The sequence below is a fragment of the Anolis carolinensis genome, unplaced genomic scaffold (genome assembly GCF_035594765.1).
Source record: "Anolis carolinensis isolate JA03-04 unplaced genomic scaffold, rAnoCar3.1.pri scaffold_10, whole genome shotgun sequence".
Classification (NCBI taxonomy): domain Eukaryota; kingdom Metazoa; phylum Chordata; class Lepidosauria; order Squamata; family Dactyloidae; genus Anolis; species Anolis carolinensis.
The window spans coordinates 2705257-2731633 of record NW_026943821.1 but is presented as its reverse complement, the minus strand read 5'-3'; the positions used below and the strand labels follow the sequence as shown (position 1 = coordinate 2731633).

Here is a 26377-nt window from a genome sequence, read left to right as displayed (position 1 = left end):
TTTAATCCAATTGCTTTTGTGTATTGATGGCTTTTAGGGAAAACTATTCGAACCTTTGGGAAGAAAGGGATTTTCGCATTGAAGAGAAAGCCCAAAAATGGGCAAAAAATATTCACCCAAAATAAAAATTAAATTAAATTATAAAATATAAAATAATAAAAAAATAATAATAAATAATGTAACATAATAATAAAATAAAATATTTGGATATAGTTCTTTCTTAATCCAATTGCTTTTGTGTATCGATGACTTTTAGGGGAAAGTATTTGAACCTTTGGGAAGAAAGGGATTTTCGCATTGAAGAGAAAGCCCAAAAATGGTCAAAAATTTCCCCAAAATAAAAATAAAATGAATAAAATAAAAATTAAATTAAAATAGAATAATAAAATATTTGCATGTCTTTTTTATCTAATTGCTTTTGGGTATTTTTTTTTACTTTTAGGGGAAGCTTTGGGAAGTAGGGATTTTAACACTTGGTTAGAAAGCCCAAAAATGGGCACAAAAAATTCCCCTCAAAATGGAAAAAAGATACATTTCTCTCCAAATTTAATAATAATAATAATAATAAGCAGGAACAAAGGAGAAAGAACCTATGCTTCTCTTCTGCAAAGGGATCCAGAAGTATAATAATAATATTATATTATTATAATATTCAGATCCAGAAGTATATAATAATATAGTATAATGATAATATTGTCTGACGTGGGATCCAATGCAAAGGCCAACATAGTGATCTTGTTTACTGTGTACTCATCTTGTTGTGTATATATAATAACAACAACAACAACAACTTTGTCCAGATTTGCCATGCAGGACCATGGAGGCACAACAGCCCTGGGTTGGCCAGGTAGGATTAGAAACATTAATGATGATGATATAATGATAATAATAATAATAATAATAATAATAATAATAATAATAATAATAATAATAATAATATAATGATAATATTATCATCATAATACTCAGTCTGGGCTTGCCATGCAAGACCATAGTGGCACAACAACCCTCCCAGGTCAGACAGGTAGTTATAGACATTCATGATGATAATATATAAAATAATGATAATATAATCATCATCATCATCATCATATTCTGTCCGGATTTGCCATGCAGGATCATGGAAGCACAACAACCCTTCTGAGTTGGCCAGGGAGGGTTAGAGACACTGATGATGATGATAATATAATGATATCATGATATAATGATAATATGATATCATCATAATACTCTATCTGGGCTTGCCATGTAGGACCATGGAGGCTTTGAAACAGAGGCTGGATGGCCATCTGTCGGGGGTGCTTTGAGTGCGATTTTCCTGCTTCTTGGCAGAATGGGGTTGGACTGGATGGTCCACAAGGTCTCTTCCAATTCTATGATTCTATGGCAGCAATATATTGATAATATTATCATCATAATGTGCTGTCTGAAGTCATTCTAGGAGGATAAGATTATGTGCAACAGCCCTCCCAGGTCAGAATGGTAGGGTTATAGACAATAATGATGATAATAATAATAATAATAATATGCTGTGTCATAATAAAATAATAATTAATAATAATAGTATCACTATAATACTCCATCTGGGCTTGCCATGCAAGGGCATGGAAGCACAACAACTCTCCCAGGTCGGCAAAGTAGTGCTATAGACATGAATAATGATGATGATGATGATGATAGCAATATAATGATATTATTATCATAATACTTGGTTTGCCATGCAGGACCATGAAAACACAACAGCCCTCCCTGGTTGGCCAGATATTGTTAGAGACATTGATGATGATGATGATGATGTAGTGGTAATGATAATAATAATAATTATAAGATAATGTTAATAGTATAATGATAATATTCCGGATTGCTCATGCAAGAGCATGGAGACACAACAGCCCTCCCAGGTTAGTCGGTAGGGTTATAGACATTAATAATAATAATAATAATAATATTCTGGACTTGCCATGCAGGACCGTGGAGACACAACAGCCCTCCCAGGTCAGCCAGGTAGGGTTATAGATGTGAATAATAATATAAGGTTATAGACATGAATTATAATATAATATATTAATATTCTGGGCTGGCCATGCAGGGCCATGGAGGCACAACAGCCCCGAATATTATCATTATATTCTATCATTGTATTATATCATGTTGTATGATATTGTGCCATATTCTTATTTTTCATGACTATAACCCTACCCAGCCCACCCAGAAGGGCTGTTCTGCCTCCATGGCCCCACATGGCAAACCCAGACCAAGTATTATGATGATATTATTCTTATATGATATTATTATTTATGTCTCTAATCTTACTTGGCCGACCTGGGAGGGCTGTTGTGCCTCCATGGTCCTGCATGGCAAACCCTGAACACTATATTATTATATTATAATATAATCCTTACCTTATCATCGTCATCACCATCACTATATTCTATTAAATCCGGAATATGATCATAATCATTATTATCAATATTATTATTATTCATATCTCTAACCCTACCTGGCCAAGCCGGAAGGGCTGTTGTGCCTTCATGGTGCTGCATGGCAAACCCGGAATAATATCATTATATTATTATCACTGTATCATTATATAATAATAATAATCATCATCATCATCATCATCGGGGTTTGCCATGCAGGACCGTGGAGGCACATTATTATCATTGCATCATTATATAATAGTAATAGTAGTAATAATAATAATACTGTATCATTATATAATAATAATAATAATAATAATCTTCTGGGTGTGCCGTGCAGGAGTGTGGAGGCACATTATTATCATTGCATCATTGTATAATAATAATACTAATATTAATAATACTGTATCATTATATAATAGTAGTAATAATAATAATGTATCATTATATAATAATAATAATAATAATAATAATAATAATAATAATAATAATAAGGGTTTGCCATGCAGGACCGTGGAGGCACATTATTATCATTGCATCATTATATTATAATAATAACAATAATAATAATACTACTATATCATTATATAATAATAATAATAATAATAATAATAATAATAATAATATTCCGGGCTTGCCACGCAGGACCGTGGTGGCACATTATTATATTGCATCATAATAAATCATTATATAATAATAACAATAATAATAATATTACTATATCATGATATAATAATAATAATAATAATCCGGGCTTGCCATGCAGGACCGTGGTGGCACATTATTATCATTGCATCATGATATAATAATAATAATAATAATAATGTATCATTATATAATAATAACAATAATAATAATATTACTATATCATTATATAATAATAATAATAATATTCCGGGCTTGCCACGCAGGACCGTGGTGGCACATTATTATACTGCATCATAATAAATCATTATATAATAATAACAATAATAATAATATTATTATATCATGATATAATAATAATAATAATAATATTCCGGGCTTGCCATGCAGGACCGTGGAGGCACATCATTATCATTGCATTATGATATAATAGTAATAATAATACTAATAATACTGTATAATTGTATAATAATAATATTCCGGGTTTGCCACGCAGGACCGTGGAGCCACATTATTATCACTGTATCATAATATTATAATAATAATAATAATAATAATAATAATATTCCGGGCTTCCCATGCAGGAGCGTGGAGGCACATCATTATCATTGCATCATGATATAATAGTAATAGTAATAATACTGTATAATTGTATAATAATAATATTCTGGGTTTGCCACGCAGGACCGTGGAGGCACATTATTATCACTGTATCATAATATAATAATAATAATAATATTCCGGGCTTCCCATGCAGGAGCGTGGAGGCACATCATTATCATTGCATCATGATATAATAGTAATAGTAATAATACTGTATAATTGTATAATAATAATAATCCGGGTTTGCCACGCAGGACCGTGGAGGCACATTATTATCACTGTATCATTATATAATAATAATAATGATAATACTGTATAATAATAATAATAATAATCCGGGTTTGCCACGCAGGACCGTGGAGGCACATTATTATCACTGTATCATTATATAATAATAATAATAATGATAATGATAATACTGTATAATAATAATAATAATAATCCGGGTTTGCCACGCAGGACCGTGGAGGCACATTATTATCACTGTATCATTATATAATAATAATAATAATGATAATGATAATACTGTATAATAATAATAATAATAATCCGGGTTTGCCACGCAGGACCGTGGAGGCACATTATTATCACTGTATCATTATATAATAATAATAATAATGATAATGATAATACTGTATAATAATAATAATAATAATCCGGGTTTGCCACGCAGGACCGTGGAGGCACATTATTATCACTGTATCATTATATAATAATAATAATGATAATACTGTATAATAATAATAATAATATTCCGGGTTTGCCACGCAGGACCGTGGAGGCACATTATTATCACTGTATCATTATATAATAATAATAATAATGATAATGATAATACTGTATAATAATAATAATAATAATCCGGGTTTGCCACGCAGGACCGTGGAGGCACATTATTATCACTGTATCATTATATAATAATAATAATGATAATGATAATACTGTATAATAATAATAATAATAATCCGGGTTTGCCACGCAGGACCGTGGAGGCACATTATTATCACTGTATCATTATATAATAATAATAATGATAATGATAATACTGTATAATAATAATAATAATAATCCGGGTTTGCCACGCAGGACCGTGGAGGCACATTATTATCACTGTATCATTATATAATAATAATAATAATGATAATGATAATACTGTATAATAATAATAATAATAATCCGGGTTTGCCACGCAGGACCGTGGAGGCACATTATTATCACTGTATCATTATATAATAATAATAATGATAATGATAATACTGTATAATAATAATAATAATAATCCGGGTTTGCCACGCAGGACCGTGGAGGCACATTATTATCACTGTATCATTATATAATAATAATAATGATAATACTGTATAATAATAATAATAATCCGGGTTTGCCACGCAGGACCGTGGAGGCACATTATTATCACTGTATCATTATATAATAATAATAATGATAATACTGTATAATAATAATAATAATCCGGGTTTGCCACGCAGGACCGTGGAGGCACATTATTATCACTGTATCATTATATAATAATAATAATGATAATACTGTATAATAATAATAATAATCCGGGTTTGCCACGCAGGACCGTGGAGGCACATTATTATCACTGTATCATAATATAATAATAATAATAATAATAATAATAATAATATTCCGGGCTTCCCATGCAGGAGCGTGGAGGCACATCATTATCATTGCATCATGATATAATAGTAATAGTAATAATACTGTATAATTGTATAATAATAATATTCCGGGTTTGCCACGCAGCACCGTGGAGGCACATTATTATCACTGTATCATTATATAATAATAATAATGATAATGATAATACTGTATAATAATAATAATAATAATAATAATCCGGGTTTGCCACGCAGCACCGTGGAGGCACATTATTATCACTGTATCATTATATAATAATAATAATGATAATGATAATACTGTATAATAATAATAATAATAATAATAATCCGGGTTTGCCACGCAGGACCGTGGAGGCACATTATTATCATTGCACCATGACATCATAATAATGATGATGATGATGATGATGATGATGATGATGATACTATTCCTGGTTTGCCCTGGCCGGTGGGCGGGGGCGGGGGGCTCACCTGGGCGGAGGCGGGGCCAGTGGGGCCGGCGGGGCTCCCGAAGGAATCCACGGAGGAGGAGAGGCAGTGGGACTCGGCCGAGGGGCTGGAGCTGCAGCGGGAGGCGGCCGAGTCGTAGTCGCCGCCGCCGGGGAAGCCCTGGAACATCTCCCCGGAGGGAGAGCCCCGCGGAGGCCCCGCTGCCGCTGCCCACGAGCCCGGACCCGCGTGGGTCTAGAGCCGGAGCATCTCCCGGGCCGGGAGAAAGTTTCACCGCGTCCAGGCAAGTCCGGAGAGAGTCCGAAATCCGGCAATTCGGGTCCGGGGAGCGGTTGTCCTTCCGAAATCCGGCAATTCGGGTCCGGGGAGCGGTTGTCCTTCCGAAATCCAACAATTCGGGTCCGGGGAGCGGTTGTCCTTCCGAAATCCGGCAATTCGGGTCCGGGGAGCGGTTGTCCTTCCGAAATCCAACAATTCGGGTCCGGGGAGCGGTTGTCCTTCCGAAATCCAACAGTTCGGGTCCGGGGAGCGGTTGTCCTTCCGAAATCCGGCAATTCGGGTCCGGGGAGCGGTTGTCCTTCCGAAATCCAACAATTCGGGTCCGGGGAGCGGTTGTCCTTCCGAAATCCAACAGTTCGGGTCCGGGGAGCGGTTGTCCTTCCGAAATCCAACAATTCGGGTCCGGGGAGCGGTTGTCCTTCCGAAATCCGGCAATTCGGGTCCGGGGAGCGGTTGTCCTTCCGAAATCCAACAATTCGGGTCCGGGGAGCGGTTGTCCTTCCGAAATCCAACAATTCGGGTCCGGGGAGCGGTTGTCCTTCCGAAATCCAACAGTTCGGGTCCGGGGAGCGGTTGTCCTTCCGAAATCCGGCAATTCGGGTCCGGGGAGCGGTTGTCCTTCCGAAATCCAACAATTCGGGTCCGGGGAGCGGTTGTCCTTCCGAAATCCAACAGTTCGGGTCCGGGGAGCGGTTGTCCTTCCGAAATCCAACAATTCGGGTCCGGGGAGCGGTTGTCCTTCCGAAATCCGGCAATTCGGGTCCGGGGAGCGGTTGTCCTTCCGAAATCCAACAATTCGGGTCCGGGGAGCGGTTGTCCTTCCGAAATCCGGCAATTCGGAGCGCTTTCCCGCAAAACGCGCGAGTCCTCCCTCCGCGCTCTTCCTTATGAATGAACTGAAAGCCCGCCGAGCAGCGCCTCCTATTTATACCCGAGGGCCCGCCCCCTTCGTGTCGTCACAGCCCCCCCCCCCCGCTCCCCGACAATGCCCCCTCCCGGGCCCGGTCCGGCGTGGCCTCGCTCCCGGCGCCTCTTCCACCCGAGCCCTTCCACGTCCCCGAAGCGTCTCTCGGCGCGGGCAGCGAGCGCTCCTTTTTGAACACCCGAAAAGCCGGGGATCCCCTTGGCTCCGCCCCGGCGGAGTTCCTGTGACGCAATTAGCCATATATGGTCTTGTCTCTGGGCCGTGTGTGTTTGTTTGGTATCCTAGCAATGACGTCAGAGGGAATCCCTTTCAGCCAGGCCCCGGAGGCTGGACCGGGATGCAGCTGGAGCCGCGCGGACGGGGACGCGGCGGCGCTGTTGCTCCGGATCCCTCGCCCGGGACGTTAACAGCACGACAGGCTTCGCGACCGTTTTTCCAGAAATGCCTCGAAGGCTGAGGCCGGGCCCGGGAAGGGTGCTGGGCCCATCGTCCCCTCCACAAAGCTCTGCCTCTGGGAGAAAGACTTAAGAATGGCCAAGGCGGTCATTGTCCAAGGCGATTATTATTATTATTATTATTGTATGACACAGCAAACAAGATAGATATGCTGGATTTCATATCACAAAAATCACAAGTCGAACACTTCCCAAGCGTTTAGGACTGTGTGATGTATTATTATTATTATTATTATTATTATTATTATTATTATTATTATTATTTTATTATGACACAGCAAACAAGAAAGATATGCTGGATTTCGTATCACAAAAATCACAAGTCGAACACTTCCCAAGTGTCTAGGACTGTGTGATGTATTATTATTATTATTATTATTATTATTATTATTATTATTATTATTATTTTATTATGACACAGCAAACAAGATAGATATGCTGGATTTCGTATCACAAAAATCACAAGTCGAACACTTCCCAAGTGTCTAGGACTGTGTGATGTATTATTATTATTATTATTATTATTATTATTATTTGACACAGCAAACAAGATAGATATGCTGGATTTCGTATCACAAAAATCACAAGTCGAACACTTCCCAAGCGTCTAGGACTGTGTGATGTATTATTATTATTATTATTATTATTATTTTATTATGACACAGCAAACAAGATAGATATGCTGGATTTCGTATCACAAAAATCACAAGTCGAACACTTCCCAAGCGTTTAGGACTGTGTGATGTATTATTATTATTATTATTATTATTATTATTTTATTATGACACAGCAAACAAGATAGATATGCTGGATTTCGTATCACAAAAATCACAAGTCGAACACTTCCCAAGTGTCTAGGACTGTGTGATGTATTATTATTATTATTATTATTATTATTATTATTATTATTATTATTTTATTATGACACAGCAAACAAGATAGATATGCTGGATTTCGTATCACAAAAATCACAAGTCGAACACTTCCCAAGCGTTTAGGACTGTGTGATGATGATTATTACTATTATTATTATTATTATTATTATTATTATTATTATTATTATTATTATTTTATTATGACACAGCAAACAAGATAGATATGCTGGATTTCGTATCACAAAAATCACAAGTCGAACACTTCCCAAGCGTTTAGGACTGTGTGATGATGATTATTACTATTATTATTATTATTATTTTATTATGACACAGCAAACAAGATAGATATGCTGGATTTCGTATCACAAAAATCACAAGTCGAACACTTCCCAAGCGTTTAGGACTGTGTGATGATGATTATTACTATTATTATTATTATTATTATTATTATTATTATTTTATTATGACACAGCAAACAAGATAGATATGCTGGATTTCGTATCACAAAAATCACAAGTCAAACACTTCCCAAGTGTCTAGGACTGTGTGATGTATTATTATTATTATTATTATTATTATTATTATTATTATTATTATTTTATTATGACACAGCAAACAAGATAGATATGCTGGATTTCGTATCACAAAAATCACAAGTCGAACACTTCCCAAGCGTTTAGGACTGTGTGATGTATTATTATTATTATTATTATTATTATTATTATTATTATTATTATTATTATTATTTTATTATGACACAGCAAACAAGATAGATATGCTGGATTTCGTATCACAAAAATCACAAGTCGAACACTTCCCAAGCGTTTAGGACTGTGTGATGATGATTATTACTATTATTATTACACTAGCTGTGCCCGGCCACGCGTTGCTGTGGCAAAGTGGTGGTGGTATTGATTAAAAATTGTTGTGTAATTTTTATTTGACGTTATTTGCAATTTTTTATTAATTTTATTGTAAGTTATATTTTTATTTATTATATTTTATTATTTTCTTGTATTATTTTTAGTTATTTTCTGTTATTATAGTATTTTATTGTATTAATTTTTAGTGTTTTTTATTATTTTTTATTGAGTTGCTAGCAGACCATGTTGGAGGAGCTTAGCCTTCTAACTGGCAGCAATTGGATAAAAGCAATTATTCCTCTCTCTCTAATTAGGACTTTATTTTTCTTTTCTTTTTGTTATATCAACCTAGAGGCGTGGATGATGGGTTGTGTTGTCAAATTTTGAGGTTGGGGGTTTGAGGTTGTTGTTTTGTGGGTCGCTGTTATGCCATCGCTCTTTTATATATATAGATTGTACTACCGTGTTTCCCCGAAAATAAGACAGTGTCTTAAATTAATTTTTGCTCCCAAAGATGCTCTAGGTCTTATTTTCAGGGGATGTCTTATTTTTCCATGGAGAAGAATTCACATTTATTGTTGAACAAAAAAATGAACATTTATTCTATACTGTACAGTAGTTGTCATCACAAACCAGCATAACCAGACAAACTGTGAATCCTACCAAGAATTTCTTGTTACTACCAATATTTCCATGTACAACAATCTATGGTACGTACATGGAGTTATGTTTGGTGGGCATGCTTCCAAACAAAAACTTTGCTAGGTCTTACTTTCAGGGGAGGCCTTATATTTAGCAATTCAGCAAAACCTCTACTAGGTCTTATTTTCTGGGGATGTCTTATTTTCGGGGAAACAGGGTAGCTGTGCCCGGCCACGCGTTGCTGTGGCAAAGTCTGGTGGTCTGGGAAATAAAGTATTGAGGAACTGGTGGTAGTTAAGGTCAAGGGTAAAGGTTTTCCCCAGACATTAAGTCCAGTCGTGTCTGACTCTGGGGGTTGGTGCTCATCTGCATTTCAAAGCCAAAGAGCCGGCGTTGTCCGTAAACACCTCCAAGGTCATGTGGCCGGCATGACTGCATGGAGCACCGTTACTTTCCCGCCGGAGCAGGACTTATTCATCTACTCTCATTTGCATGTTTTTGAACTTCTCGGTTGGCAGAAGCTGGGGCTAACAGTGGGGGCTCTCTCCCCTGCCCCAATTCAAACCTGCGACCTTTTGGTCCGCAAGTTCAGCAGCTTAGCGCTTTAACACGCTGCGCCATCAGGGGATATTATTTCCTAAAGGTTGTGAATATACAACATTTTTGATTTTTTTTTTGTCTATGTTAGCTGCCCCTGATTGTTTCCTTTGTGGAATTTCCAATTTCCCTGCTTTCAGAGTGTTGCTCTTTATTTACTGTCCTGGTTTTAGAGATTATATTGTTCTGTATTATTCTATCACAGTAATTATTTCATATTAAAGTGGAATCTCACTTATCCAACATTTGCTTATCCAATGTTCTGGATTATCCAACGCAGTCTGCCTTTTAGTAATCAATGTTTTTGTAGTCAGTGTTTTAAATTCATTCTGATATTTTGGTGGTAAATTTGTAAATACAGTAATTACTACATAGCATTACTGCGCATGGAACTACTTTTTCTGTCAAATTTGTTGTATAACATGATGTTTTGGTGCTTAATTTGTATAATGATTACTTAATTTGATGTTTAATCGGCTTTTCCTGAATTCCTTCTTATTATCCAACATATTCACTTATCCAACGTTCTGCCAGCCTGTTTATGTTGAATAAGTGAGACTCTACTGTATATTGATAATCTTATATTATTTGCTTAGAACTGGATTATATGAGGCCCCTTCTACCCAGCTGTATAAAATGCACACTGAAGTGGATTATATGGCAGTGTGGAGTCAAGATAATTCAGTGCCAAGCAGATAATATAAGATTCTAAATGGGTTATATAGCTGTGTGGAAGGGCCTTGAGTCTACACTGCCATATAATCCAGTTAACATCAGATAATCTGTGGAGGAGGCCTAAGTGAGGCCTAACTCTGCCTGTCCCCTGGGCTGAGTGGGTTGCTAGGAGCCCAAGTGGGCGGAGCTTAGCCTTCTAACTGGCAGCAAATGGATAAAAACAACTATTCCTCTCCCTCTAATTGGGACTTTATTTTTCTTTTCTTTTTGTTTTATCAACCTAGAGGCGTGGATGATGGGTTGTGTTGTCAAATTTCGAGGTTGGGGGGCCTGTAGTTTTGTTGTTTTCTTGGTTGCCGGGATTCCATCACTCTTTTATATATATAGATGACACAGCAAACAAGATAGATATGCTGGCATAATAATAATAATAATAATAATAATAATAATAATAATAATAATAATTTTGGACGGTTTCTGGCATTGTATATTTCTGCCACTTCTGTGACTGTTCATTTGTATTTTGATTCCGTAGCTCACTTGTCGATGGATGTCCTGAATCAGCAGCATCCACCGTGGTCCTTTTTATCCTGGGCAACGACCGAGCCAGTATAGACTTCTTTTTGGTTTGATTCTCCATACTGCTAATGGGTTAGGTGCTCTGAGTTCTGCTCCTCAGAACTAAGCAGTCAAAGAAGAAGAACATGCCCTGGCAGAAGATGTAAAGCAAAGTGAAGAATCTGCTTTGATTGAAGTCAAAAATCAGAAACTCCTCAAAGCACATCAGACAAAAAACCAGTACAAGAAAACCGCACTACAAACTAGAGCTGACGGCTGGGACAACAAAACATTGCATGGAAAGTTCCTTGACAAAATTGAAGGAAAAGCTGATAAGGAGAAGACCTGGCTGTGGCTCACGAATGGGACCCTGAAGAAGAAGACAGAAGGCCTGATCCTTGCAGCCCAGGAGCAAGACATCAGGACAAAGGCAATTCAGGCCAAGATCGAAAAATCAGCTGATGACCCAAAATGCAGACTGTGCAAGGAAACCGACGAAACCATGGATCATATCCTCAGCTGCTGTAAGAAAATCGCACAGACAGACTACAAACAGAGGCACAACTATGTGGCCCAAATGATCCATTGGAACTTATGCCTCAAGTACCACCTCCCAGCAGCAAAGAACTGGTGGGATCACAAACCTGCAAAAGTATTAGAAAATGAACACGCAAAGATACTGTGGGACTTCCGAATCCAGACTGACAAAGTTCTGGAACACAACACACCAGACATCACAGTTGTGGAAAAGAACAAGGTTTGGATCATTGATGTCGCCATCCCAGGGGACAGTCGCATTGACGAAAAACAACAGGAAAAACTCAGCCGTTCTCAGGACCTCAAGATTGAACTTCAAAGACTCTGGCAGAAACCAGTGGGGGTTGGTGCTCATCTCCATTTCTAAGCCGAAGAGCCGGCGTTGTCCGTAGACACCTCCAAGGTCATGTGGCCACTGGCATGACTGCAGGGAGAGCCGTTACCTTTCCGCTGGAGCGGTACCTATTGATCTACTCACATTTGCATGTTTTTAAATGCTAGGTTGGCAGAAGCTGGGGCTAACAGCAGGAGCTCATTCCACTCCCCGGATTCAACTCTGCGACCTTTTGGTCCGCAAGTTCAGCAGCTCAGCCACCCGAGGCCCCCAATAGTAATCATAAATAATGTAATAAAATAATGTAATAAAATGTAATATTACTAATAATATTACCATATAATTATTTAGTACAATATAGTAATTTAATGCTTATATTATGCTATGCTATTAATATATTGTATGTACATTTGATTTTTAAGCCGCTCTGAGTCCCCTTTGGGGTGAGAAGAGTGGGATATAAACGTAGTAAAATAAATAAATAAATAAATAAATAAATAAATAAATAAATAAATAAATAATGTATTTATTTATCTTTCTGCTCAAAATGGCAAACCCAGAGTTTCCAGGTCAAATGTTTCTCATTTTAGAAATCAAGCACAGTGTGTGCATGTGTGTGTGTTAGTACAATATAGTAATTTAATGCTTATATTATGCTATGCTATTAATATTTTGTATGTACATTTGATTTTTAAGCCGCTCTGAGTCCCCTTTGGGGTGAGAAGAATGGGATATAAACGTAGTAAAATAAATAAATAAATAAATAAATAAATAAATAAATAAATAATGTATTTATTTATCTTTCTGCTCAAAATGGCAAACCCAGAGTTTCCAGGTCAAATGTTTCTCATTTTAGAAATCAAGCACAGTGTGTGTATGTGTGTGTGTGGAGAAAAATATAGTTTCTCAGGGTTAGAAAAACATAAGAAAAGTCAATTTCAGCCACTGATGGCTTTAATGAAGCAGAAAAGCCAACCACTTACCAGGAGAAGGAACTCCCTTTGGAACCTTAGAATCATAGAATCATAGAATAGTAGAGTTGGAAGAGACCACATGGGCCATCCAGTCCAACCCCCTGCTAAGAAGCAGGAAATTGCATTCAAAGCACCCCCGACAGATGGCCATCCAGCCTCTGTTTAAAAGCCTCCAAAGAAGGAGCCTCCACCACGGCCCCGGGGAGAGAGTTCCACTGGTGAACAGCCCTTCTCACAGTGAGGAAGTTCTTCCTGATGTTCAGGTGGAATCTCCTTTCCTGTAGTTTGAAGCCATTGTTCCATTGTGTCCTAGTCTAAAAAACAAGCTCCCTCCCTCCTCCCTATGACTTCCCCTCACGTATTTGTCCATGGCTATCATGTCTCCTCTCAGCCTTCTCTTCTGCAGGCTAAACATGCCCAGCTCTTTAAGCCGCTCCTCATAGGGCTTGTTCTCCAGACCCTTCATCATTTTAGTCTCCCTCCTCTGGACGCTTTCCAGCTTGTCAACATCTCCCTTCAACTGTGGTGCCCAAAATTGGACACAGTGTGATTCCAGGTAAAGTGGTCTGACCAAGGCAGAATAGAATAAGGGGGAGCATAACTTCCCTGGATCTAGACGCTATTCCCCTCTTGATGCAGGACAGAATCCCGTTGGCTTTTTTAGCAGCCGCATCACATTCCTGGCTCATGTTCCCCTTCCTCCCCACGAGGACTCCAAGGTCTTTTTCGCACACACTGCTGTCAAGCCAGGCATCGTCCCCCATTCTGTATCTTTGATTTCCATTTTTTCTGCCGAAGTGAAGTCTCTTGCATTTGTCCCTGTTGAACTTCATTTTGTTAGTTTCGGCCAATCATCTCTCTAGTCTGTCAAGATCGTTTTGAATTCTGCTCCTGTCTTCTGGAGTGTTGGCTCTCCCTCCGAGTTTGGTGTCATCTGCAAACTTGATGATCGTGCCTTCTAACCCTTCGTCTAAGTCGTTAATAAAGATGTTGAACAGAACCGGGCCCAGGACGGAGCCCTGCTTGTGGCACTCCACTTGTCACTTCTTTCCATGATGAAGACGACGCATTGGTGAGAATCACCCTTTGGGTTCGTTCGCTTAGCCAATTACAGATCCACCTAACCGTAGTTTTGATATAACCTTGATATAAAAAGGCAAAGGCAGCACCTTGGGCAGGTGTTTACAGGTGAGGCAGAACCCGCCCCTCCCAGGTTAATGGCTTTGTAGTTCTCCACCCAGAGACAAGCCGAGATGGAGGCCAAAAGGGGAAGATTATGCAACCTGAAAGGTGTCGGTTGTGGAAGGAACTCCACGGCTGTCAACTTTCCCCCTTTAATCATTGCAAGCAACCTATTGCTCCCCACTGAAAGCTTCCTGGTAACGCTTGGGAGTTGTAGTTTCACAGGATCAGGGGTCCTCAAACTTTTAAAGCAGAGGGCCGGTCCATGGTCCTTCAGACTGTTGAGGGGCCGAATTATCATTTGGAGAAAAAAAACCCAAAAAATTGCTATGCACACTGCACATGTCTTACTTGTAGTGCAAAACAATGAAAGAACAATACAATATTTAAAAATGAAAACATTTGTAACCAACATAAACCTATCAGGATTTCAATGGGAAGTGTGGGCCTGCTTCTGGCCAATGAGATAGTCAAGTGAATTAAGATTGTTGTTGTTGTGTGCCTTCAAGTCATTTCAGACTTTGGGCGAGCCTAAGTCTAAAATTATTTATTTATTCATTTACTACATTTATTTATTACATTTATATCCCTCCTTTCTCACCCCGAAAGGGATTTAGAGCAGCTGTATGTACATACAATATATTATATTATTAGCATAGCACAATATTAGCATTATATATTACTATATTGAACCACTATACTGTAATATTATATGTAATATACTGTATATCATATAATTAATATTATTATATGGTATTATTCGTATTATATTTGTAGGAGGCTCCGGTGGCCTAGGGGATAAAAGCCTTGTGACTTGAAGGTTGGGCTGCTGACCTGAAAGCTGCCAGGTTCGAATCCTACCCGGGGAGAGTGCGGATGAGCTCCCTCTATCAGCTCCAGCTCCATGCGGGGACATGAGAGAAGCCTCCCACAAGGATGGTAAAACATCAAAAACATCCAGGCGTCTCCTGGGCAACGTCCTTGCAGACGGCCAATTCTCTCACTCCAGAAGCAACTCCGGTTGCTCCTGACACGAAAAAAAGTATTATATTGTATTACATTATAATATTATTATCAATATTTATATGTATATACATTATATTATATTATTTTAAATGATATAAAAATATTATATTATAAAACTGAGGGTAGGGGCCAGGTAAATGACCTTGGAGGGCCGCATCCGGCCCCCGGGCCTTAGTTTGGGGACCCCTGGCATAGCACAATATTAGCATTATATATTACTATATTGAACTATACCACTATACTATTATATAATATGTAATATATAACATTTAATATTATTATATGGTATTATTATTAGTATTATATTGTATAACGTAATATTATTATCAATATTATATGTATATACAATATATTATATTATTAAAACTGAGGGCGGGGGCCAGGTAAATGACCTCGGAGGGCCGCATCCGGCCCCCGGGCCTTAGTTTGGGGACCCCTGGCATAGCACAATATTAGCATTATATATTACTATATTGAACTATACCACTATCTATATATATAAAAGAGTGATGGCATCACGGCGACCCACAAAACAACAAAACTACAGGCCCCCCAACCTCGAAATTTGACAACACAACCCATCATCCACGCCTCTAGGTTGATACAACAAAAAGAAAAGAAAAATAAAGTCCTAATTAGAGAGAGAGGAATAATTGCTTTTATCCAATTGCTGCCAGTTAGAAGGCTAAGCTCCTCCAACTTGGTCTCCTAGCAACCCAATAAAAAATAATAAAAAGCACTAAAAATTAATACAATAAAATACTATAATAACAGAAAATAACTAAAAATAATACAAGAAAATAATTAAATAATAAATATAAATATAATAATAATATATAATAAATATAAATATAACTTACAATAAAATTAATAAAAATGCAAATAAAAAATAAAAATTACACAACAATTTTTAACCAATACCACTACCACTTTGCCACAGCAACGCGTGGCCGGGCACAGCTAGTACTATTATATAATATGTAATATATAACATTTAATATTATTATATGGTATTATTATTAGTATTATATTGTATAACATAATATTATTATCAATATTATATGTATATACAATATATTATATTATTAAAACTGAGGGCGGGGGCCAGGTAAATGACCTTGGAGGGCCGCATCCGGCCCCCGGGCCTTAGTTTGGGGACCCCTGCTCTAGACAGCAATGAGGCTCCAGGCAGACGGGGGGTGGTGTGGCGGTGAGTGGGAAACCGGCTTCTCAGAATAGCCGGGCCCGTCTGATGTATATTTGGAGCCCTAGGCTTGGACCGGCCCCACCTGATCATTATTGGTGTCTCTGTCCTTTGGAGGATCCCTTTGGCAGCGACGGCCAGAAAGCCGTTCTGCGGTCATGAGCCATCCCCAAAGGAATGTAAACACTCCGGCAAAGAGAGCGCATTCCCTGCTCTTGGGAAGGAAGGCCATTCAAGCGCCAAACCAAGAAACACAGATACAGGCAGCCCCCCAGTTACAAACAATATTGGATCTGTAGGTTTGTCCTTATGTTGACTTTGTATGCAAGTCAGAACTGGGACTTTTGAAAGTGTAACTCCAATCAAATCTATGTTTAGAATAAAAGTGAACATATGTATGTATGTACTGTATATACTCGAGTAGAAGCCTAGTTTTTCAGCCCTTTTTTTTAAGACTGAAAAAGCCCCCCTCGGCTTATACTCGGGTGAGGGTCCTGGTTGGCTTATATTTGGGTCAGCTTATACTCGAGAATATATGGTACATTTATTATTTTTCTCTATTATTATTGCTACTATTACATTTATTTTACTCTATTTTTATTATTATTATTATAAATAATACATTTGTGTTGTCGAAGGCTTTCATGGATCACAGGGTTGTTGTATGTCTTTCGGGCTGTATGGCCATGTTCCAGAAGCATTCTCTCCTTACATTTCGCCCACATCTATGGCAGGCATCCTCAGAGGTTGTAAGGCATGGAGAGACTAGGCAAGGAATACTAATAATAATGAGCGGTAGAATTCCTTTCCTTGCCTAGTTTATCCATGCCTCACAACCTCTGAGGATGCCTGCCATAGATGTGGGCGAAACGTCAGAGAATACTTCTGGAACATGGCCACACAGCCCGAAAGACATACAACAACCCAATAATACATTTATTATTTCACTCTGATCTTATTATTATTATTGCATTTATTATTTTACTGTATTTATTATTACATGTATTATTTTCCTGTATTTACTACTACAGTAGAGACTCACTTATCCAAGCCTCGCTTATCCAAGCCTTTGGATTATCCAAGCCATTTTTGTAGCCAATGTTTTCAATATTTCGTGATATTTTGGTGCTAAATTCGTAAATACAGTAATTACAACATAACATGACTGCGTATTGAACTGCTTTTTCTGTCAAATGTGTTGTAAAACATGATGTTTTGGTGCTTAATTTGTAAAATCATAACCTAATTTGATGTTTAATAGGGCTTTTCCTTAATCCATCCTTATTATCCAAGATATTATCTTATCCAAGCTACAGACTCTACTGTACTTCCATACTGGAGATGCACCCTTAGTAAAACTGCAGCTCCCAGAATCCCATTGCATGGCGACTTGGCAGTTCAAAGAGTTCAGTCTATAGTGGAAAAGCACCCTTAGTGAAACTACAACTCCCAGCTATCAAATTGCATTAATTCCATACTGGAGATGCACCCTTAGTGAAACTGCAGCTCCCAGAATCCCATCACATGGAGACTTGGCAGTTCAAAGAGTTCAGTCTATAGTGGAAACGCACCCTTAGTGAAACTACAACTCCCAGCATCTCATAACTAGGAACCATTGCCATGAAAATGCTATCAAATGGCATTCTTTCCATAGTGGAGATGCACCCTTAGTGAAACTACAACTCCCAGCATCTCATAACTAGGAACCATTGCCATGAAAATGCTATCAAATGGCATTCTTTCCATAGTGGAGATGCACCCTTAGTGAAACTACAACTCCCAGCATCTCATAACTAGGAACCATTGCCATGAAAATGCTATCAAATGGCATTCTTTCCATAGTGGAGATGCATCCTTACTGAAACTACAACTCCCAGAATCCCATAGCTTGGAGCCATTTATTTATTTATTTAATACAACATTTATATCCCGCCCTTCTCACCCTATAGGGGACTCAGGGCGGCTTACAATAAAACACACATATATAAAAATATAAAATACAGTGCAAATCAATTAAAATTAATTAGTTAATTGATTACAACAACATTCATAAAAATACAGTGATAAGTAAACAGAGGGCCCCCGGCGGCACAGTGTGTTAAAGCGCTAAGCTGCTGAACTTGCGGACCAAAAGGTCCCAGGTTCAAATACCGGGAGCGGAATGAGCGCCCGCTGTTAGCCCCAGCTCCTGCCAACCTAGCAGTTCGAAAACATGCAAATGTGAGTAGATCAATAGGTATTGCTCCAGCGGGAAGGTAATGGTATTCCATGCAGTCATGCCGGCCACATGGAGATGTCTATGGACAACGCCGGCTCTTCGGCTTACAAATGGAGATGAGCACCAACCCCCAAAGTGTGAGTAGATCAATAGGTACTGCTCCGGTGGGAAGGTAACGGAGTTCATGCAGTCATGCCAGTGGCCACATGACCTTGGAGGTGTCTACGGACAATGCCGGCTCTTTGGCTTAGAAATGGAGATGAGCACCAACCCCCAGAGTGTGAGTAGATCAATAGGTACTGCTCCGGTGGGAAGGTAACAGCGTTCCATGCAGTCATGCCTATGGCCACATGACCTTGGAGGTGTCTACGGACAACGCCGGCTCCTCTGCTTAGAAATGGAGATGAACACCAACCCCCAGATTTGGACACAACTGGACTTAACATCGGGGGAAACCTTTACCTTATGTATATGTATATGTATCTATATACACACACTAGCTTTGCCCGGCCATGCATTGCTGTGGCTTATGGGAATCATTAAGTCAGGGGTCCCCAAACTAAGGCCCGGTGGCCGGATGCGGCCCATCGAAGCTATTTATCCGGCCCCCATGGCGCAAGGGCAGAAGGGGGTTGGACTAAATGACCCAAGGGGTCTCTTCTTCTCTTAAAACCATTATTATTATTATTATTATTATTATTATTATTATTATTATTATTATTATTATTATTATTATTAAGCAAACAAGATAGATATTCTGGATTTCGTATCACAAGATCACATTATTATTATTATTATTATTATTATTATTATTATTATTAACATTGAGGCTGGGTGACCATCTGTCAGGGGTGCTTTGCTTGTGCTTTTGGTGCACAAAGGCAGAAGGGGATTGGACTCAATGGCCCAAAGGGTCTCTTCCAACCCTCTTTATTATTATTATTATTATTATTATTATTATTATTATTATTATTATTATTAATTAACATTGAGGCTGGGTGACCATCTGTCAGGGGTGCTTTGGTTGTGCTTTCGGTGCACAAAGGCAGAAGGGGATTGGACTCAATGGCCCAAAGGGTCTCTTCCAACCCTCTTTATTATTATTATTATTATTATTATTAATTAACATTGAGGCTGGGTGACCATCTGTCAGGGGTGCTTTGGTTGTGCTTTCGGTGCACAAAGGCAGAAGGGGATTGGACTCAATGGCCCAAAGGGTCTCTTCCAACCCTCTTTATTATTATTATTATTATTATTATTATTATTATTATTATTATTATTATTAATTAACATTGAGGCTGGGTGACCATCTGTCAGGGGTGCTTTGGTTGTGCTTTCGGTGCACAAAGGCAGAAGGGGATTGGACTCAATGGCCCAAGGGGTCTCTTCCAACCCTCTTTATTGTTGTTGTTGTTGTTGTTATTATTATTATTATTATTGCTCGGTGGCAACTATAGTCCGGCCTTCCAACGATCCGAAGGATCGTGAACTGGCCCCCTGTTTAAAAAGTTTGGGGATCCCTGCATTAAGTAAACAAATGGGTGCAATCAGGTCTAAAAATACAGGTCTGTCAATGGCAGTGAAAGTGCTGCCCAACTGCCCTTATTCCACAGACTGCAGAATGATGAACCCTTGGCCTGACTGCTGGGATTTGCCAGAAATAGTAGCCCCCTCCTTCCGACAGGTTGCCAAATGGGTCGCCTATTCTTGTAGCCGCCGCCGCCGCTGCTGAGTCACGCTGGCAGTGATGCACACCGAAAGGCCAGCCCGCCTCCTGCTCGTGGCCCAAACAAAAGCCTCCCGCGGCCTCTTAGCATGGTTTGGCTCACGCATGAAAGAGCTGCTTGGTCATCACTCTGTGCATCACACGGGGAGCCAAGGGTTTGGGAGAATCCCGGTTCAGACTGGGAGGAGGCGTGTGGGCACAAGGGTGGCCGGGGCAACCTCAGACAGGGCCCCGAGCTGGTGACTCAGAGCCGGACTGGCCGAGGGGCTTGTTATTTGGCCCAGATGTCTGGGATGCCGACTGGAGGTCACCAGCCAAAAAATGAAGCCTCCGCTCTTTGGAGCTGAGTCACGGCTTGATGAATGACACAGATCTGCACCTTCCATTCATTCATTCATCCATTCATGGATCCAGGCACTGAGCCTAATGATGCATCTCCCTGTAGAATGAATGGAGTTTGGCATCACTTGAACAGGAGCCTCCGGTGGCGTAGTGGGTTAAAGCCTTGTGACTTGAAGGTTGGGTTGCTGACTTGAATGCTGCCAGGTTCGAATCCCACCCAGGGAGAGCGCGGATGATCTCCCTCTGTCAGCTCCAGCTCCATGCGGGGACATGAGAGAAGCCTCCCACAAGGATGGGAAAACATCAAAACAACGTCCTTGCAGACAGCCAATTCTCTCACTCCAGAAACAACTCTGGTTGCTCCTGACATGAAAAAAAAAATCACTTGAACTACCAAGGGTCAATGCAATACAATCCTGGGAGTTATAGTTTTACTAAGGGTGTATCGACACTATTGAACAACGGTTTGACCTCATTTGAACTGCCATGGAATCCCGGGAGATGTAGTTTTACTAAGGGTGTATTGATAGGGATAGCTCTAGGTGAAGGGTAACAAAAGGTAAATAATATGAGTAATATAGTTAGAGAGTGAAAATACTACAATAACTGTATTGCAAATTTGTTAAAGAATGTATAAGTTTTAAGTACTGAATATGTAAAATTCACAATTTTTCAATAATTTAAATAAAAAACTGGAGAAAAAAGGAATATATATATAAAGAATGAATGGAGTTTGGCATCACTTGAATTACCAAGGGTCAATGCAATACAATCCTGGGAGCTATACTTTTACTAAGGGTGTATCGACACTATTGAACAACGGTTTGATGGAATCCCGGGAGATGTAGTTTTACTAAGGGTGTACTGACGCTATAGAATAAGTTTGTCCTATGGAATCCAGGGATAATGATTTGATCAGAGTTGGACAGTCTTATCCTAAATTAGAGCTTGATGTAAACATTCAAAAACATTTAACCTACTGATGCCTCAATTAATGTAATTTTATTGGTATCTATTTATATTTCTAAAATTTACCACCCTCGACTTATACTGGAGTCAATGTTTTCCCAGGTTTTTTGTGGTAAAATTAGGTGCCTCGGCTTATATTCAGGTCGGCTTATACTCGGGTATATACGGTAATAATATAAATAATAATAATAATAATAATAATAATAATAATAATAATAATAATGCAATTAAGGCCAAAATTGAAAAATCAGCTGATGACCCAAAATGCAGACTCTGCAAGGAAACCGACGAAACCATTGATCATATCCTCAGCTGCTGTAAGAAAATCGCACAGACAGACTACAAACAGAGGCACAACTATGTGGCCCAAATGATTCATTGGAACTTATGCCTCAAGTACCACCTCCCTGCAGGAAAGAACTGGTGGGATCACAAACCTGCAAAAGTATTGGAAAATGAGCACGCAAAGATACTGTGGGACTTCCGAATCCAGACTGACAAAGTTCTGGAACACAACACACCAGACATCACAGTTGTGGAAAAGAAAAAGGTTTGGATCATTGACGTCGCCATCCCAGGTGACAGTCGCATTGACGAAAAACAACAGGAAAAACCCAGCCGCTATCAGGACCTCAAGATTGAACTTCAAAGACTCTGGCAGAAACCAGTGCAGGTGGTCCCGGTGGTGATCAGCACACTGGGTGCCGTGCCAAAAGATCTCAGCCGGCATTTGGAAACAATAGACATTGACAAAATTACGATCTGCCAACTGCAAAAGGCCACCCTGCTGGGATCTGCGCACATCATCCGAAAATACATCACACAGTCCTAGACAGTGGCGAAGTGTTCGACATGTGATTTTGTGATATGAAATCCAGCATATCTATCTTGTTTGCTGTGTCATAATATAATAATAATAATAAGAAGAAGAAGAAGAAGAAGAAAATACATCACACAGTCCTAGACACTTGCGAAGTGTTCAACTTGTGATTTTGTGAAACGAAATCCAGCATATCTATCTTGTTTGCTGTGTCATAATATAATAATAATAATAATAATAATAATAATATCACAGAGTTCTAGACACTTGGGAAGTGTTCGACTTGTGATTTTGTGATACGAAATCCAGCATATCTATCTTGTTTGCTGTGTCATAATATAATAATAATAATAATAATAATAATAATAATAATAATAGTATCACACAGTCCTATACACTTGGGAAGTGTTCGACTTGTGATTTTGTGATACGAAATCCAGCATATCTATCTTGTTTACTGTGTCATAATATAATAATAATAATAATAATAATAATAATAATAATAATATCACACAGTCCTAGACACTTGGGAAGTGTTCGACTTGTGATTTTGTGAAACGAAATCCAGCATATCTATCTTGTTTGCTGTGTCATAATATAATAATAATAATAATAATAATAATAATAATAATAATAATAATAATATCACACAGTCCTAGACACTTGGGAAGTGTTCGACTTGTGATTTTGTGATACGAAATCCAGCATATCTATCTTGTTTACTGTGTCATAATATAATAATAATAATAATAATAATAATAATAATAATAATAATAATAATAATAATAATATCACAGAGTTCTAGACACTTGGGAAGTGTTCGACTTGTGATTTTGTGATATGAAATCCAGCATATCTATCTTGTTTACTGTGTCATAATATAATAATAATAATAATAATAATAATAATAATAATAATAATAATAATATCACACAGTCCTAGACACTTGGGAAGTGTTCGACTTGTGATTTTGTGAAACGAAATCCAGCATATCTATCTTGTTTGCTGTGTCATAATATAATAATAATAATAATAATAATAATATCACACAGTCCTAGACACTTGGGAAGTGTTCGACTTGTGATTTTGTGATACGAAATCCAGCATATCTATCTTGTTTACTGTGTCATAATATAATAATAATAATAATAATAATAATAATAATAATAATAATAATAATAATATCACAGAGTTCTAGACACTTGGGAAGTGTTCGACTTGTGATTTTGTGATACGAAATCCAGCATATCTATCTTGTTTACTGTGTCATAATATAATAATAATAATAATAATAATAATAATAATAATAATAATAATAATAATAATATCACACAGTCCTAGACACTTGGGAAGTGTTCGACTTGTGATTTTGTGATACGAAATCCAGCATATCTATCTTGTTTGCTGTGTCATAATATAATAATAATAATAATAATAATAATAATATCACACAGTCCTAGACACTTGCGAAGTGTTCGACTTGTGATTTTGTGAAACGAAATCCAGCATATCTATCTTGTTTGCTGTGTCATAATATAATAATAATAATAAGAAGAAAATACATCACAGTCCTAGACACTTGCGAAGTGTTCGACATGTGATTTTGTGATATGAAATCCAGCATATCTATCTTGTTTGCTGTGTCATAATATAATAATAATAATAATAATAATAATAATAATAATAATAATAATAATAATAATATCACACAGTCCTAGACACTTGGGAAGTGTTCGACTTGTGATTTTGTGATACGAAATCCAGCATATCTATCTTGTTTGCTGTGTCATAATAAAATAATAATAATATAGTAATCCAGACAGAGACTCTTTTGCTGGTGTGAAAATGATTTCCAAAAGCGGAGTTAATTTCTCCCACCCTTCTTTCGCCCGGCCTTTTCCTTCCATCTCATGTATGTATATATATTTCGGCTGGGAAAGGAAACCAGGCAGGAAAAGGCATTGGAGACACAGTGTGCAGCCAAGAGAAAGGGCCATTAAAACCCTGCACATCCCTCACACTGCATCTGGGTGAGTTCGAAAGAATAATAAGAAAAAGAGAGAGAAATGCACATTGTTGGCCTGTGCTCATGCATTTCAGAGGATGACAGGCCTCGGAAAAGTTGCTTTCCAATGCTATCAAAACACGGGAGTTGTAGTTTGACTAAGGCTGCCTCTATCTGCTGCAGAATGAATGCAGTTTGGTCCCACTTGAACTGCAATGGCTGAATACTATGGAGTCGTTGGGAGTTTTAGCTTTACAAGGTCTTCTGCTCCCAGGATTCCAAAGAATGTAGCCATGGAGGAGAAAGTGGTACAAAACAGCATTAATTCAACAGTGTAGATGCACCCAAATACTTTCGTACGAGTTATTTTAAAAATAAAAAGACCCAGTTTTTTGAACTGAACACGCCTACCTGTAATTTATAATGTGTTTTATGAATACTGATGTAAGTTAATAATAATTTTTAACTGATTTATATTGCACTGTATAATTTTTATACAGTAGAATCTCACTTATCCAACACTCGCTTATCCAACGTTCTGGATTATCCAACGCATTTTTGTAGTCAATGTTTTCAATATATCATGATATTTTGGTGCTAAATTTGTAAATACAGTAATTACTACATAACATTACTGCGTATTGAACTACTTTTTCTGTCAAATTTGTTGTATAACATGATGTTCTGGTGCTTAATTTTTAAAATCATAACCTAATTTGATGTTTAATAGGCTTTTCCTTAATGTCTCCTTATTATCCAACATATTCGCTTATCCAACGTTCTGCCGGCCCGTTTATGTTGGATAAGTGAGACTCTACTGTATATGCGTTTTATTGTAAGCCGCCCTGAGTCCCCTGTTGGGTGAGAAGGGCGGGATATAAATATTGTAATAAATAAATAAATAAAAATCAGATTGAAAACTATCCAAAACACACACACATACACACATATTATATGCATACATATGCAACACATATACACATACATACAGATATACAGTAGAGTCTCACTAATCCAAGACTCGCTTATCCAACGTTCTGGATTATCCAAGGCATTTTTGTAGTCAAATGTTTTCAATACATCGTGATATTTTGGTGCTAAATTCATAAATACAGTAATTACAACATAACATTACTGTGTGTTGAACTACTTTTTCTGTCAAATTTGTTGTATAACATGTTTTGGTGCTTAATTTGTAAAATCATAACCTAATTTGATGTTTAATAGGCTTTTCCTTAATATCTCATTATCCAACATATTCGCTTATCCAACGTTCTGCCGGCCCATTTACGTTGGATAAGCAAGACTCTACTGTATAGGCATACACATGTATACAGATATATTTGCATACATGCCAACGTTTCTTTTACAAAAAGGTAAACGAACAAAACAAAACCCGTTACAACA

The 26377-nt window shown here is 38.1% G+C and overlaps 1 protein-coding gene across 2 annotated transcripts in view; it reads right to left on the bottom strand.

Moving 5' to 3' along the window:
• The window catches only part of fosb (FosB proto-oncogene, AP-1 transcription factor subunit), a 16348-nt gene extending 9231 nt beyond the window's left edge, over positions 1 to 7117 (bottom strand). Inside the window, exon 1 of one of the 2 annotated variants that reach the window (XM_062962563.1) lies at positions 5786 to 7117. In XM_062962563.1, coding sequence (XP_062818633.1) covers positions 5786 to 5932 — 147 coding nt within the window. In that variant the 5' untranslated portion in view covers positions 5933 to 7117. The remainder of the gene's footprint in view (positions 1 to 5785) is intronic. The other variant, XM_062962564.1, reaches the window with a different exon arrangement.
• Between the last annotated feature and the right edge of the window lie 19260 nt (positions 7118 to 26377).